Source organism: Penicillium daleae, assembly GCF_028827525.1.
Source record: "Penicillium daleae strain IBT 16125 chromosome Unknown utg000008l_segment0_segment0, whole genome shotgun sequence".
NCBI classification, from domain to species: Eukaryota; Fungi; Ascomycota; class Eurotiomycetes; order Eurotiales; family Aspergillaceae; genus Penicillium; species Penicillium daleae.
Genome location: NW_026623156.1, coordinates 5,544,357 through 5,558,601, shown reverse-complemented (window position 1 = coordinate 5,558,601; position 14,245 = coordinate 5,544,357). Strand labels below are relative to the sequence as shown.

Genomic DNA, 14,245 nt, shown 5'->3' with positions numbered 1-14,245 from the left:
ACTCTTGTGTCTTCCAATAGTTGCAGAGACTCGCACCCAATTCAACCTTGTTCTATATGGCAGCAGGGCTTCGAATTGAACTTCAACGTAATTACATATATATAATATTCTCATCAACAGGTAAAAATCAAGAATTTCACTGACACCAGACAACTATGAAGTTTCACCTTGGATCCACTACGGATAACGACGGATAACGCGTCTCGATACTGGAGCAATCGTTCATTTTCTTTGACAAACTAGTCGTCCATACCCTCAATGACATAATTCTTGAATTTCCGCGCTGGCACCCTTTTCTCAAACATCAGGTCCAGCTCCTCGTAAGTCCTTGATTTTGTTTCAGGCAGCCTGAAGTAACACCAAGTTAGCGAGAAGACAGAAATCCCCCCGTAAAGGAACTCTATCTTGGCTCCCGCACCAGCAGCCCCGGGATTAAGCAGATAAGGCCCGATGACAGTCGTGACTAGTCCGGTAAGTGCGTCGATTGCAGTCGCTATGGCGATGGTCTTCGACCGCAATTTTGTGGAGGGGGTTTCGCAGACAACCACATACGTCAATGGGCCAAGCGTCATCTACCAGACGAAGCTAAGGACAATCAGCAGTGTTGACTGTGTCCAACGATAAACGTCATTTGTTACGTAGTCATGTGCTAAGCAAAGGAGTGCAACAATGAAGAGGATCGAAACAATAGAGGTGATGCTAAATAGGTAGCAGGAGCGCCGGCCAAAGTAGATAAGAGGAATGGCGGACATCAAAGTGCCAACAAATCCTACGCCATTCAGGCCAACGCCTATGTCGAAGGCCTGTTTGCTGTTGAGACCGGTTTGCTCGAATAGGTACGTTGCGAACCCGACAGGATTTCCCGAGAAGTTCTGGATCACAAAAAGCATGACGCATATTTCCATGCGGCGACGATTCACACCCTTCCAGCAGTCGGCATATGTTGTACCGATATCTAACTGAGCCTCAAGGATGTTGGTCTTGACCATCATTGCCAGGGTTTCTTGGAGATTGATGTTGGGATGGGGCTTAGAGAGCCGACGCAGGGACTTGAGCGCGTCTTCCATGCGATTCTGTCGGATCAACCACCAAGGGGACTCAGGAACATATGCTAGGCCGGCCAGCAACACGACAGGCTATACCCACTGGATGGCGAAAGGGATACGATAGGCCCACTCGCTCGTCCACGAGATGAACCCCCGCATCACGCCGGTCTGGATGAACTGGCCCATTACATAGGACAGATTAATGTAGCCCGTTAGGAAGCCGCGTAGACGAAGGGGAAGCACCTCCGATGCATAGGTTGTGGAAATGACACAATAAGTACCCCAGACAATACCGGAAAGGTACTGAGACGCGGTTAACACCTCGATGCTCTGCGCAAAGAACTGCATGAATGTTAATGCAGCCGTGCAGCAGAGGGATACTGCAAATGTTTTCTTGCGCCCAAACCGCTCCATCGGAAATGTCACCAAATAGGCACCCAAAATCTGGCCGACCAGAGAGCCCATGGACATTGCGACTTGCCACTTAGCGGGGATCTGCCAGCCGGAGCCCTCGTAATATACACCGAATCGCTTCTGGAATGCCGGAAGGGCGTAAAAGTTGCCCAGAATCTCGATGTCTTATGCACGCATGATGATCGACAAGGAGATGAACATGGACCATAAGGCACCCTTGCGGTAGATGACGAATGCTTCCCAGTATCCCATGTCGTGCTCGGTGGCTGTACCGCGTTTAGCCATCTCTCGGCTGAGGTCATTCATCTTCTCATTTCTCATATCTTCCATATCCGGCCCCTGCTCGGGGTCGACGGACACAGCGTGTTTGGACAATGCCATGCTTTCAGTACCGTTTTTCTCCATAGTGCCGAGCGGATACCATATAGAGTAATGTGGAACATATATATATATATATATATATATCCAAATAAGAATGATCGAATTATTCCGTGGAACTGAGGGAGTCTTATATGGCCTTTGGTAGAACTCGAGGCCGTCAGTCTGTACATGTGTACGTGACCAATCCCATTCGCCCAGTTGCAGAGTGATCAAAAGCGGGGGAATTTGCGGGGAAACTCGCGGGTCCCCCAATCACACCTAATAATGTACAATGTAATAATCAACCAGTAGGATAAATAGGTCGAGAAATATGCACAGACAATCCGAGCACATGGAGTTCGCCGGGAGAATCATCATTACTAGGTGGCCGACTCTCTCTTTCTCCTTGACCCCGCCCTATTCCGCCGAGAATCTGGCCGAGAAGCCCACACTTGCTCAAACTCAAGCCGTGCCGAACGATCATATCGGAGCGGGCCAGAATCTACTCGACTGTGGAGCGGATATTTAAAAAAAACTAACTGCAAAAAAACTAACTGCACTCGACCTGGTGAGGTCTTCGGGCCAAGTCAGCGGGACGTCCAAATTGTCGACGTAAAACAGCACCGATGGCATCGGAATTACTTTGGTACGATACTCCAGCAACTTGCTGGTAAGAAGGGCTACCTATCGGCAATGGCCGCATTGGAGCCGTTATAAAATCTGCTCTACACCACAAGATCTGGGATTTGACTGAGGTAACCTTCTGGTCTGGTCAAGCAGAACAATCGTCAGTCAACAGCACAAACATTGTGACACAAGCAGAAAAGTTCCCAAGTGTTCCTATGCCCAATTTCCTAAACTTTCTACCCATAATGGAATATGTTCAAAACATATCAAGAAGCCAATCGTTCGGACCTGAACATGCTGTTTAGTGTCAACTAATGTTTCTTGCCAGTACTAACCGCACGGTGGCCAAATCGGTCCCCAGGCCCTTTGTACTCAAACGTGGCAGGGTGGAAAGCAAATTTGCTGTCTCAAATGACTATAAATCTCTATTAGAGACGATGGATCGACATACTAAGAAAGACATGCGGTAAACTACAGACATCATCTGCATTCCCCTACTCGAATCTGACATGAAGATCATGATTCTCAAGAATGTTATTGTAGTTCTTGTGGTATAAAGTTGATACGGATAAGGAACAAAGCCTGCCCCATCTATATAAAGATCCAAGTTGGTTGAAAATCAACTTGAAATTCGTATTAGATATATGGCCAATTATATTCCCTTGGAAATCATAATAAACCATTAAAGGGTCTATTCATGTGTACCCGCAAGAACCCAAGAGCTGGGCTGTGAGTGCAAAAGCCCGCACATGTTACTCGTGGGCAGGCTTCGTTTTGGCGAGGCCTTGACCGTAAAGGGATTATGAGACTTACGAGTCGTGTAAAATAGAAACACCAAAACTTATTGCATTATCGACTTATTGACTCCATTGCTACCATAGAACGTTGTGCCTACTACGCTCGATATCGAGTCTGCATGTGGCTAACAATATATGATCTGTTCCTTGCTAGAGGTGGCCAGAGTAAAAAAACAGTATAGCAGTGCTAGCATTACACGCGACAGTAGTCTTTCGTGTCCTTACCCAAAGCGACTGACATATGTAGAGCCGAAATAACGTTTGAGAAACAATCAGTGGCGGAGTTCTGACGGGTAATTAAAGACTATTCACCCGAGGTACGCAAAAGTCTCCACCGTGGAGGACCGTGGAGGAGGAATGAGTCATGTGATGTGTCTGCCAGTGTGCTTTTGACGCCAGGGGTGTGGGTAAACCGGATGCCTCAAAGCCGATAATCCCCGGTGCGGAGGATATTTGGATACTTAAGCATATGATTCTCTGCAGGCCAGAAGGGTTGCTACAAACAACTACAATCATTCGCTCAATTCTGCCCTAGCTATAGAAAGCAGCAAAAGTCACAACCTGAAACATGACGTTCGACAATGTCAGCGTTGGTGGAGAGAGCGCCTCAACATCTGCATTCGCTGGATCGAAACTGCCCATTGATGATATCAAAATCATATATTTCGAGGCATACGGTAAGGTGTACTAATGAATTTCACCTCTCTCCTCTTATTCCCCATGTCCTTTTCGGGTATAGTCTGACATGGGCTGGAAGAAGAGAAAGTACTGCTCGCTGACTGGACAGTAAGTGTGCCGGTGAGTAAGCAGTGACTGAGTGATCACTGAGCGATCACATGACTGCACTGACCAGATCACCGAGCATGAGCCCGTGCTGACATTTACTCAGTGAGCCTGAGCGTGCTTGCCCTCATGAAAGCGGCGGGAGCCCAGATAGAAAAGCCCCATCCGGCGGACATTATCCTGTGTATATAGTCACATATATCTTTGTCCCCGAAAGCCAATATTCATGGAGGGTTTCCCTTTATCAAGAGGTATAGAAACCAGTTGTCCACTTCAGAGGAATACATGAAAGTTTTCGGTCATAAATCAGACTCACTATACGAGCCAAAGACAACACATCTGACCTTTTCGAGTAAATACGACCTGTTTCTTTGTTTGACACTTCTGATTACCTAAATGAGAAGCGAGAACCATTCTGTCCAAATTGTTTTGTTTGATGCATCCCAACTTTCCTCTTGTCATTAGGCTGCACGAAATTGGAAGGGTCACTATCTTCGTTTCGAGCCTATCCTCTAGTAGTTCTTTTCCATCGCGATTCTCATTAGTTAACGTACCTTCGCAGTAACAATGTGGTCCCAACACATGAGTGGCCAAGCCGGACGATTACTGTTCCAGGAGTGTGATACACTCCTAAACTTCAAACGTGATGCAGTATACCTTTGCAAGTTAAACCTAAGTGAAACCCATAGATGTCGAATTTGTGCCGCAACTCGGTCTCAGAGATTTCATCACATTCAGACAAAGAAGATTGGAACCTCGAGAGCGAAGTACTTTTGGTCGTGGCTGAGTCTTTGCTGTTGGAGCGACAGACTCGGGAACAAAGAAACTTTTAATCGCATACATCCTTTGTTCAGCCGAGTCACAAGAATCTTAAACTGCCATGATCTCCTCATAATTAACCGCTTGAAAAACTGATTACATCTCTTTCCATCAGTCCGAATCAATTAACTCTCAACCACTCCTTGACCCTTTGAAACGAAAGCTCCTTACTCGAGTCAAGCCGCAAAGGAAAACTTCAGAAGCAAGAACAGGTAATGTTCTACCTTCCAGTATTCGCTCATTCACCACTTTGAAAATTGGCTGACTATTAGTTGCTAGACTAAGTTAGCATTATGCCACCGCGTCAAACAAGATCCATGACAGGTGCTTTAGTCAAAAAGGCCATTGCAAAGACGTCAGCACGGACTAAAGCCTCGGAGGGTAGTCCACCAACGAAGAGACAGAAGACAAAAAAAGTCGAAGATACAGTCGCAACGATTCATTCGGAGAGTTCTACGAAAAGGTCACAACAAGATGTGAACGTGGCGAAATCTCCGACTGCTCCAATGTCGCCGGACCTCAACAAGCCTTTTCGCATTGTTGCCTCCTCCGGGATTGCCTTGGAGTTCCCCGTTGCAGCCGATGCTCCATGTAAACTCTACTATGGAGAGGATGCACCATACCCTCGTTGGAGAACTCTTCTGAACAAGTTGCCTCTCGGCAAAGATCTTGAGAAAGATATGATCAGGACACACCCTGGCAGGACCCATATCCCAGGGGTAGCACCAGGTAGTCATCCCAGGGTTAATGACTACGCTGTTGGACTAGGAGCCCTTAAGTGGAGCTTTGAACCAGGTCCACATACAGGCTGGGCCAGCTTGACAGGCCAGGAACTTTACACGCATGCCTACAGTCGTCTTTTAGAGGCCTTGGATTGTCCATTCTCTCGAGGGCAATTACGAGAGGCAATACGCAAAGGAGAAAATGCACACTATATCGCCTATGTTGAAGACCCGCTGCCAGCCCCGCCACGTTTGGATAGCGTGGGCACAACGCCTGCACTCGAAGGTACCTTCAACCGAATCGGGGATTCTGCAAATCACCTCAACAATAAGTACATCATGTTCCCTGGCCCCAACAGATATGCACGCCCGGAACTCTACTATCGACCAGGCGTGGCCTCGACCAAGTGGGAAGGGGATGTGGGCCACCTTTTCTCAACTTTGAAGAGGAATAGGAAAGGCACATTTGGTCCTCTGGATCAACAGGATATTTCCTTCGACCCAGTTGCTGTGCCAAATGTGAAGGCTACAAAAAAGCGGGCTCTCGCTAAGCGGGCAAAAGCAGTCAAGAAGCTGGCTACAAAGGGTGCAAAGAAGCAGGTACTCAAGGTTGCAAGGAAGCAAGCCCACAAGGGCGCGGAGGTCCTGGATATCAATTCGGAACAGACAACAATTGGCATTCCGCCAGCCTTGCACAGACAAACTCGGGAACCTTCTGAGGCAGAAAGTGCAGCTGAAGGCGAAGGCAATATTACAGAAATCGGTGAGTAAAGTGCATTTTTCTATCGTCAACAGTCTTAGTTCAGAGCATGTTTCTGCCTCTTTTCCCGTGTTCTCTCAGATTTCTGCCATGATTTTGTGAGGAATGTGGCAATGCAGTCCTTGGGAGAGGGATCCGCCCTGATGAAGGACGATATGGAAGCTAGATATCTCTCCATCTTTGGATGCATTCAATGCAACGTGATTGTTGCATGAGGCTACAGGGAGTTGATCTTGCAGACATTCTCCCTCATGGCCCCTTTGCATACGGTATTCCTGTCTGGGGAATTAGCTTCGATGTTGATCTTGATTGGCTACTGATACTGACCCTTCTACGTTGAATAGAACAACCATTATCGGATATCGAAATTGGTGAGTCCATTCGCTACTGCTCTGGGAAATTGCACCCTATGCTCGATTTTACCTCAGTCACTGACAGGACTCGTCATCAAGTGGAATCTGTACACGAAGCACATGCACAACATCGTGGCCCCGGTAAAAAGGAAAAACAACCTGTCCCAGTCCCAGTCCAAGCTCATGCTCCAGGTTCGAGTCAGACAGCAGATGGTGCCGGAGATGAAATTTCCAAGATACTGTTCCCGCCATTGGAGTCAGACGAAGCTGCAAACTATATCCGTATGTGCAACGCGATCCTCGAAGATCCTGAAGCGCGCCACAAACATTATCCGAAGGTTGAAGCTTTTCGTCGGATACGATCATGGGCCGGCGCTGTGATGCCCGATGGAGTCGAGAGTTATGTCAAGGCGAATGCGTCTAAGGTTCCCACAGCCCATAGACCATTTCGTAACACGAAGAGGCCACGGGAGGTAAGTGATGAATAGAAAAGTATGACAAGAAGTGTCACTGATGATCAATCTACTAGGTCTCTAACGATAAGTGAAGCTTGAAGCGCTACCTAAGTAGGTGTGCTACCGGGTGCCTTGTGGTCGCAATTCCCAGCAGCAAGCCACAGGTTGGGGCATGACACTGAGCGGCGTGGGAGGTTGATACCCAGGATATATCTTGTGATCAGGTCGAGAAGGGATAGATTAGAGCAGGGTAGGAGGAGGGAGTTTGAACATTTGTTCCATAGATTCTGTTCATTATGTTTGTTGATGTTATTGTCGTAAATGAATAGATTTGACATTTTCTTCTTCTAGACATTCAGTAACTCGCTGGTTATCAGTGACTTCGTGGTTTGTACATACTCGCCGCAGATCACCTGACCATGGACACAAACAGCACAAACACCACCACCGGGCCCGACAAGGGCAGCTCTGAGTGTCACCGAAAACCCGCTCACTTAGCTTTGCCTAGCCCCTTGTTCTTGCTTCGATTGAGGGAGGAAATTTTTGCTGATCACTATGAGACGATGAAATATCCAGTTCATTGATCGTCAACTCAATACCCGGCTTGATTGTGCGCTTCTCGTCGCAGATCCATCCGCGCGTGCTCCCGTCTTTAACGACGAGCAATCACAATGTTCACATTCACTCCCCTTCTCGGGGCGCAGTCGTCATCCTCGAGGGCCTCACAGTCGATTCTTGAACTGGATGGCGGTATCAAGATTCTGGTGGACGTTGGTTGGGACGAGTCTTTTGATACTCGTGACCTGGCAGAGCTCGAGAAGTGAGCTAGAACCCGAGCCTCTCCATGCGACTGAAGAATTGAAGCTGACCCAACACTTCAAATAGGCACATTCCAACTCTCTCGTTGATTCTTCTGACCCATGCGACCCCGGCGCACATTGGTGCTTTTGTCCACTGCTGTCGAACGTTCCCTCTGTTCACTCAGATCCCGATTTACGCGACAAACCCTGTCGTCGCGTTTGGTCGCACGTGTTTACAAGACCTCTACGTCTCATCGCCACTTGCGGCAACATTCCTCCCGAAGGCCTCAATCTCAGAACCTGGTGCGTCGTCAACAGCATCCGCCGTAGGCTCGGTGGGAGACGGCGAAGACAGCACCGAAGCTGCTGGCAGCTCAGGTCGGATTCTTCTCCAAGCCCCGACAACGGAGGAAATTGCGAGATACTTCTCCCTCATTCAGCCTCTCAAATATTCACAGCCACACCAACCCCTCCCGTCTCCGTTTTCACCGCCTCTGGACGGACTCACCCTAACTGCTTATAATGCCGGACACACCGTTGGAGGAACGATATGGCACATTCAGCATGGAATGGAATCTATCGTTTACGCAATGGACTGGAATCAGGCCCGAGAGAGCGTCGTGGCAGGTGCTGCATGGTTCGGTGGCTCCGGAGCGAGTGGCACTGAGGTCATTGAGCAATTGCGAAAGCCAACGGCTCTGATCTGTAGTGCGAACGGGGGTGACAAGTTTGCAGTTTCTGGCGGCCGCAAGAAGAGAGACGATCTCTTGCTGGACATGATTCGAAGCAGTCTGGCCAAAGGCGGTACCGTCCTTATCCCGACGGACACGAGCTCGCGTGTACTGGAATTGGCGTATGCACTCGAGCATGCTTGGCGTGATGCGTCGAATCCCGAGAAGGGCGATGTTCTTCAAGGTGCTGGTCTCTATCTAGCTGGCAGGAAAGTCAACACCACGCTGCGACTTGCCCGAAGTATGCTTGAATGGATGGACGAGAATATTGTTCGAGAATTCGAGGCGGCAGAGGGTGCCGACGGCCAAAAGGCTGGCGGTCAAGGTCAAGAAAAGGGAAGCGGGAAAGGCGTCGGTCCCTTTACTTTCAAGCATCTCAAGACTGTAGAGCGCAAGAAGCGCCTCGAAAAGATTCTGGCTGAGCAGGGGCCCAAAGTCATCCTGGCGTCCGATACCTCTTTGGCCTGGGGTTTCTCAAAGGAGTCACTCCGGCAAGTCGCGGAAGGTCCTAACAACTTGCTCTTGTTGACTGAGTCGTTCCGAAAGAGCATGTCCGATGCAAATGAGGAGCTTTCCAATACATCATCTCTTGGAAGCATGATTTGGCAATGGTATGAGGAACGAAGAGATGGAGTCGCGCTGGAGAAAGGGCCCGATGGAGAACTACTCGAGCAAGTCCATAGCGGCGGACGGGAATTGACCTGGACCGACGTGCAGCGAGCTCCTTTGGACGTGAGGGACCAATTACTCTACCAGCAGTATCTCGCTACAAAACGACAACTCCAGGATACTTCCCAGGTACGAGGTCAAGATAACCTCGAGAATGCGGCGGATGCACTGGACGACCGGTCTAGCTCTACGTCTTCTGAAGACTCCGATTCCGAACAGCAGGGTCGAGTTCTCAACTTCTCTACAACGCTCGCACACTCGAACCGGAGTAAGCTGGCTCTGACTGATGAAGACCTGGGTATTAACGTCCTTCTCCGACGCAAGAATGTTTACGACTACGACGTGCGAGGCAAGAAGGGACGCGAACGCATGTTTCCATACGTGGCGTCGCGGAAGAAAGGCGATGAATACGGAGAGTTCATTCGGCCAGAAGAGTACCTTCGCGCAGAAGAGCGTGAAGAGATCGATATGCAACAACGGCGATCGGACGCGCAGACAAAGCTTGGCCAGAAAAGACGTTGGGACGAGGCAGCTGGGACCGGTGGACGAAGGCTCTCCGATGGTGCTGGAGGTCGCAAACGCCAGCAGTTATCAACAAACGGCCAGAAAGTCGATTCGGGCATTCCCGATGACCTCAGCCTTCCGTCGGAGGGCGAAGGTGCTGATGCGGCTGCATCCTCGGAAGACGAGGCGGACATGCAATCATTCGAGGGCCCCGCCAAGGCCGTATATAATAAAGAGACGATCACGATCAATGCCCGCATTGCCTTTGTGGATTTCATGGGCTTGCACGACAAGCGCAGTTTGGAGATGTTGATCCCTCTTATCCAGCCACAAAAGCTAATCCTTGTCGGTGGAATGAAGGATGAGATTTCAGCATTGGCAGACGAGTGTAAGAAGCTGCTCACTGTGAAGGTTGGCGGGGATGTTTCCACTACAAGTGCGGATGCTGCCGCTATTATCTTCACCCCTGCAAATGGAGAGGCCGTTGACGCCAGTGTCGACACCAATGCCTGGACAGTGAAGCTGAGCAACACTCTCGTCCGACGTCTCAACTGGCAGCATGTCCGCAGCCTTGGTGTCGTCGCTTTGACCGCACAACTTCGGGCGCCCGAGCTTCCCGTGGAGGAAGAGGACGTTGACGTCGACGCGGCTGGCAAGAAGATGAAGCTAGTCAAGGATGAAGCGGCTTCGTCTGCAGTGGTCCCGTCCATCGACGATGCCGCCCAGACCACCGAAAAGTCTGAAGCCTTCCCTCTTCTCGATACATTGCCCGCCAGCATGGCTGCCGGTACTCGGTCTATGGCTCGTCCACTCCACGTCGGTGATCTTCGTCTTGCTGATCTTCGCAAACTCATGCAAGCTGCTGGACACACCGCAGAATTCCGTGGTGAAGGTACCCTTCTCATCGACAAGTCGGTTGCTGTACGCAAGTCAGGCACTGGCAGAATCGAGATCGAAGCCGCGGCACAGGCGGCAGCGAACCAGGCGGCTCTTGGCCGTAATGCTGGGAGCTTCCTTGCGGTGAAGAGGAAGATTTACGAGGGCTTGGCTGTTGTGGCAGGGAATTAGGACGGAATGATATGTATTTTTATACTTTATGATGTATAACTTGAACAGCATCGCAGCATTCAGAAATTTCCATCATTTGCACGTAGGGGCCAATATGGCAATGATGATCAATGAAATCGCTATCTCTGCCGCCTCTTTTTATTTATTTAGGGATTGACTTATCGTGGAAGCGCGTGATCCGCGAAAAGGAACGCATGGCGAATGCTGAGTCCAAGACAAACCCCAACATCCCTTCATGGGGTCGTGTTATGGTGCCTGCTCCACAGTACGGGTAATACTTTCAGAAGATGACGTAGCGATCTGGCAAATTTGGGCAAGATTAGTGGGTCCTTCCCTAGACTGTCCACTGTCATTGATGCAAAAAGCAAGTGCATGTAACCCCTATGCACCTAATGAGATTACGAATCAAGTATGAATGGCGACGATCACGCTCGTGTGTTATTTTCAGTATCCTTGTACAGTATATCATATCAACGATGAGCTTATTACCATCTGGCCTCGGAGCTTAAATTGAGCCAAAAGTTCCGTGATTGGTGGTTTCCTTATCGCCGAACTGGTCACGGGATCAACCCCACACTCTGGCTATCTTGTTCCGTCAACGACTGCAACTTCAGGCCATATAACAACTCTGCAAATGGAAGTGGAGTCATGGATCACCGAAGACGTGCGACTCGAGCGTAAGTATTAAGGAATATTATAAGATTGGACCTTTATCTAATATATTGCTCACAGATGTGATGAGTGTCGGCGTTTGAAAGAGAAATGTGAGGGTGGGCCCCCTTGTAGGAGGTGTCTCCATTTCCGACGCCCATGTGAGAAAGGCCCAGTCCCACGGACGCGTGAATTCAGGGCATACGTTCCAGAGTGAGTGCTCGTGATGCGCCTTTGGGGTCAGAAAATCGCTAACATACATAGGGAACGAGTGGCCAGGTCTGACTTTCAAGAATTGATCGACCGCTCAAGATATATGGAACGTATATTAAAGCGTACCATTGAAGGAATTCGACTTGATACAAAGAGCCTTGCCAAACTCGCCGATACACTTGATGCAGACGGCAGTAGTGCGTGCGTTGTTGCCCCGGACGCCCAAGAAGTCGAAGGATTAGTGATGGACGATGAGGCCTGTACAATGGATCCGGTAGGAGATAACACTACACGTCGGTCTACTCAAGTAATCTCAAATTTGGTTTGTTACTGACTTTGTCTAGACTTTTCCGGGGAGTTTTCTTATTGGAATTTCTCTATGCGGCTAAAGCAGCACATTGAGCAAATGGGGGGATTGGAGAGCCGGGTATGCTCCATTCAAACTCTGGAAATTGAAGCAAGTTGTCTAACTGAGGTGTGATATCAGACAAATGGATCTAGCCCTGGATGGGATTTCCCACGAGCTCACCAATTGCGTCCAGGACGTGATGACCTCTCGGCTGCAATATCGTGCTGCCCCCCTCGTCCAATTGCCGAGTTTTTAGCGAGGAATTTTTTCAAATACGCCGAGACTCATTACTTTTTCGTTGGAAGAACTTGGTTTATTGACAGAATGAATCTTCTCTATGGCGATCCCAGCAGTTTTGCCAAGAAGGGGGGCGAAGTGATCATCAGCATCCTGCTTACAGTATTTGCGATCGGGTCCCAATATGCACACCTTGAATCCTCGACACATAGTTCGACCAGCATGTCAGGTCAGAATTTCTCGGAAGAAGATATCGGGGCGACATTTTATCAGCAAGCGATTCGATTACTGCCTGAGATTATCGAGCTATCCTCCCTTGAAAGTGTCCAAGCCTGTCTTCTCTTTGGCTACTATGCACTACCTGTTGATACTTCGGGCTTGGGGTATATTTACGTCAATCTTGCAATCCGGCTTGGAATGCAGAACGGCATGCATCGGAGATGCAAAAATGATGCCTTCAGTGCGACTATGGTTGAGACGCGCAATCGTGTATGGTGGACGGCATACTTACTTGAAAGGTACAGTATCTACAGCTAATAGGTACATAGCATCGCTCACTAACAGAGGCTAGAAAAATTTCCATCTTCCACGGCAGACCTCTTTCAGTGCTCAGAACCGACGTTGATGCGGCACTCCCTACTTACCGGCCTGAACTAGCATTGGACGACACTCGCACAAGCGTCGCGCGCGCCGAGGCCTCAGTTCAATTAATTCACTTTCTAGAAGACCTGTTTTGTGATGTGTACGTGCTGATCGCCTCGGTATATGACCAAGACTAATACACCCATAGAAGCAATCTTCGCAATTGCCACAAACAGCACATCCCTAAAACCATATCCCATCTCTTGACCAGCAAAGCGGCACTGAAAGAGTGGTGGAGCTCTCTACCCCAAGAGGTTGTCAGCAGCGGCTTGCAGCCAATAGCGCAACTCCGTTCAGTCATGCATCTCCAGCTGGAATATTGCTTGGTTCGCATGTTTATCGGGCGGCCATTCCTACTAAAGAAAGATATTTCCGAATCGATGAACAATTCACCAGCGGACTCGGAACCAAATACTGCCGACAAGAATTCAGTCTCCGATGGTGCAGGCTTCAAGCACCCATTGAGTCGCAAAGACTTGATTGACGATTGTATCGAGGCAGCAACAGAGGCATTGGGCATTCTACAAGAATTACGGGACTGTGGAGCCGGCCTTGCACGAGCTTCGTACATTGAATATAGCTCATGCCGAGCGTCGTTGCTTGTTTTGATTGCCTACTCCATACAGAACTTCTCCGAGCAATATCGGACCTTGCTGTACAAAGGACTGGACATGATTCGAGAGATGTCTGCGGCCGGAGAGTCGGCTCAGTCGGAGGTGTCTTTGATCGAAACGCTGGAGCGTGCACTTGCGCGTCTCCATGCTGGAGTCCAGCAGTCTCGGAGCGGGGATGTGGCTCTAACGGAGCGTCCCATCTCGGATTACGAGGCTTTCAAGCATTGGGGAGCTAGACTCAGAGAAGGGGTCGTCCTTGAAGCAGCCGGTAGTGCTGCAGATTCTTCTTATGGCCAGACTGGGGATCCAGGGCTACCACCTGACCAACCTTCGGGGTTCTATACTCAGTCCAATGACCGTCTTATGAATATGGACTACACGCAGGCATCTTTGGCTGTGTCTGATCGAGACATGGGTATGCTCGGTGTTCTTGACCCCATCATCGATATACCATTCTTCGGCGCTGAAAACGCATCACCATCAGCGGCGTGGCCCACTTGGACGGAGACCCAAGTGCTGGAACAATTTCTCACAAGCCCAGAATATGGGGCAACCCAGGGTATGGACATGAGCAGACATTGAACGGCTTTCTCTGAGCTTGTGTATACATCATATTGTACAATTCTATACA

At 49.3% G+C, this 14,245-nt stretch overlaps 4 protein-coding genes across 4 annotated transcripts; 3 read left to right on the top strand and 1 right to left on the bottom strand.

Moving 5' to 3' along the window:
* Window positions 1-239: 239 nt before the first annotated feature.
* N7458_010483 (uncharacterized protein) lies at window positions 240-1,865 on the bottom strand (the record flags this gene model as incomplete). Its single annotated transcript, XM_056913865.1, has 4 exons — window positions 240-572; window positions 639-1,073; window positions 1,143-1,624; window positions 1,676-1,865. 4 exons carry the CDS (start codon window positions 1,863-1,865, stop codon window positions 240-242), a joined length of 1,440 nt encoding a protein of 479 aa, XP_056762714.1.
* A 3,298-nt stretch (window positions 1,866-5,163) lies between these two features.
* Window positions 5,164-7,228, top strand: N7458_010482 (uncharacterized protein; the record flags this gene model as incomplete). The annotated part of the gene is made up of 3 exons (XM_056913864.1): window positions 5,164-6,331; window positions 6,673-7,154; window positions 7,211-7,228. 3 exons carry the CDS (start codon window positions 5,164-5,166, stop codon window positions 7,226-7,228), a joined length of 1,668 nt encoding a protein of 555 aa, XP_056762713.1.
* Window positions 7,229-7,807: 579 nt separating this feature from the next.
* N7458_010481 (cleavage polyadenylation factor subunit CFT2) lies at window positions 7,808-10,908 on the top strand (the record flags this gene model as incomplete). The annotated part of the gene is made up of 2 exons (XM_056913863.1): window positions 7,808-7,956; window positions 8,022-10,908. 2 exons carry the CDS (start codon window positions 7,808-7,810, stop codon window positions 10,906-10,908), a joined length of 3,036 nt encoding a protein of 1,011 aa, XP_056762712.1.
* A 634-nt stretch (window positions 10,909-11,542) lies between these two features.
* N7458_010480 (fungal specific transcription factor domain-containing protein) lies at window positions 11,543-14,172 on the top strand (the record flags this gene model as incomplete). Its single annotated transcript, XM_056913862.1, has 7 exons — window positions 11,543-11,585; window positions 11,736-11,772; window positions 11,824-12,065; window positions 12,117-12,199; window positions 12,260-12,876; window positions 12,930-13,100; window positions 13,149-14,172. Coding segments are annotated over 7 exons (2,217 nt in total), but the record flags the coding sequence as incomplete, so codon positions are not given.
* Between the last annotated feature and the right edge of the window lie 73 nt (window positions 14,173-14,245).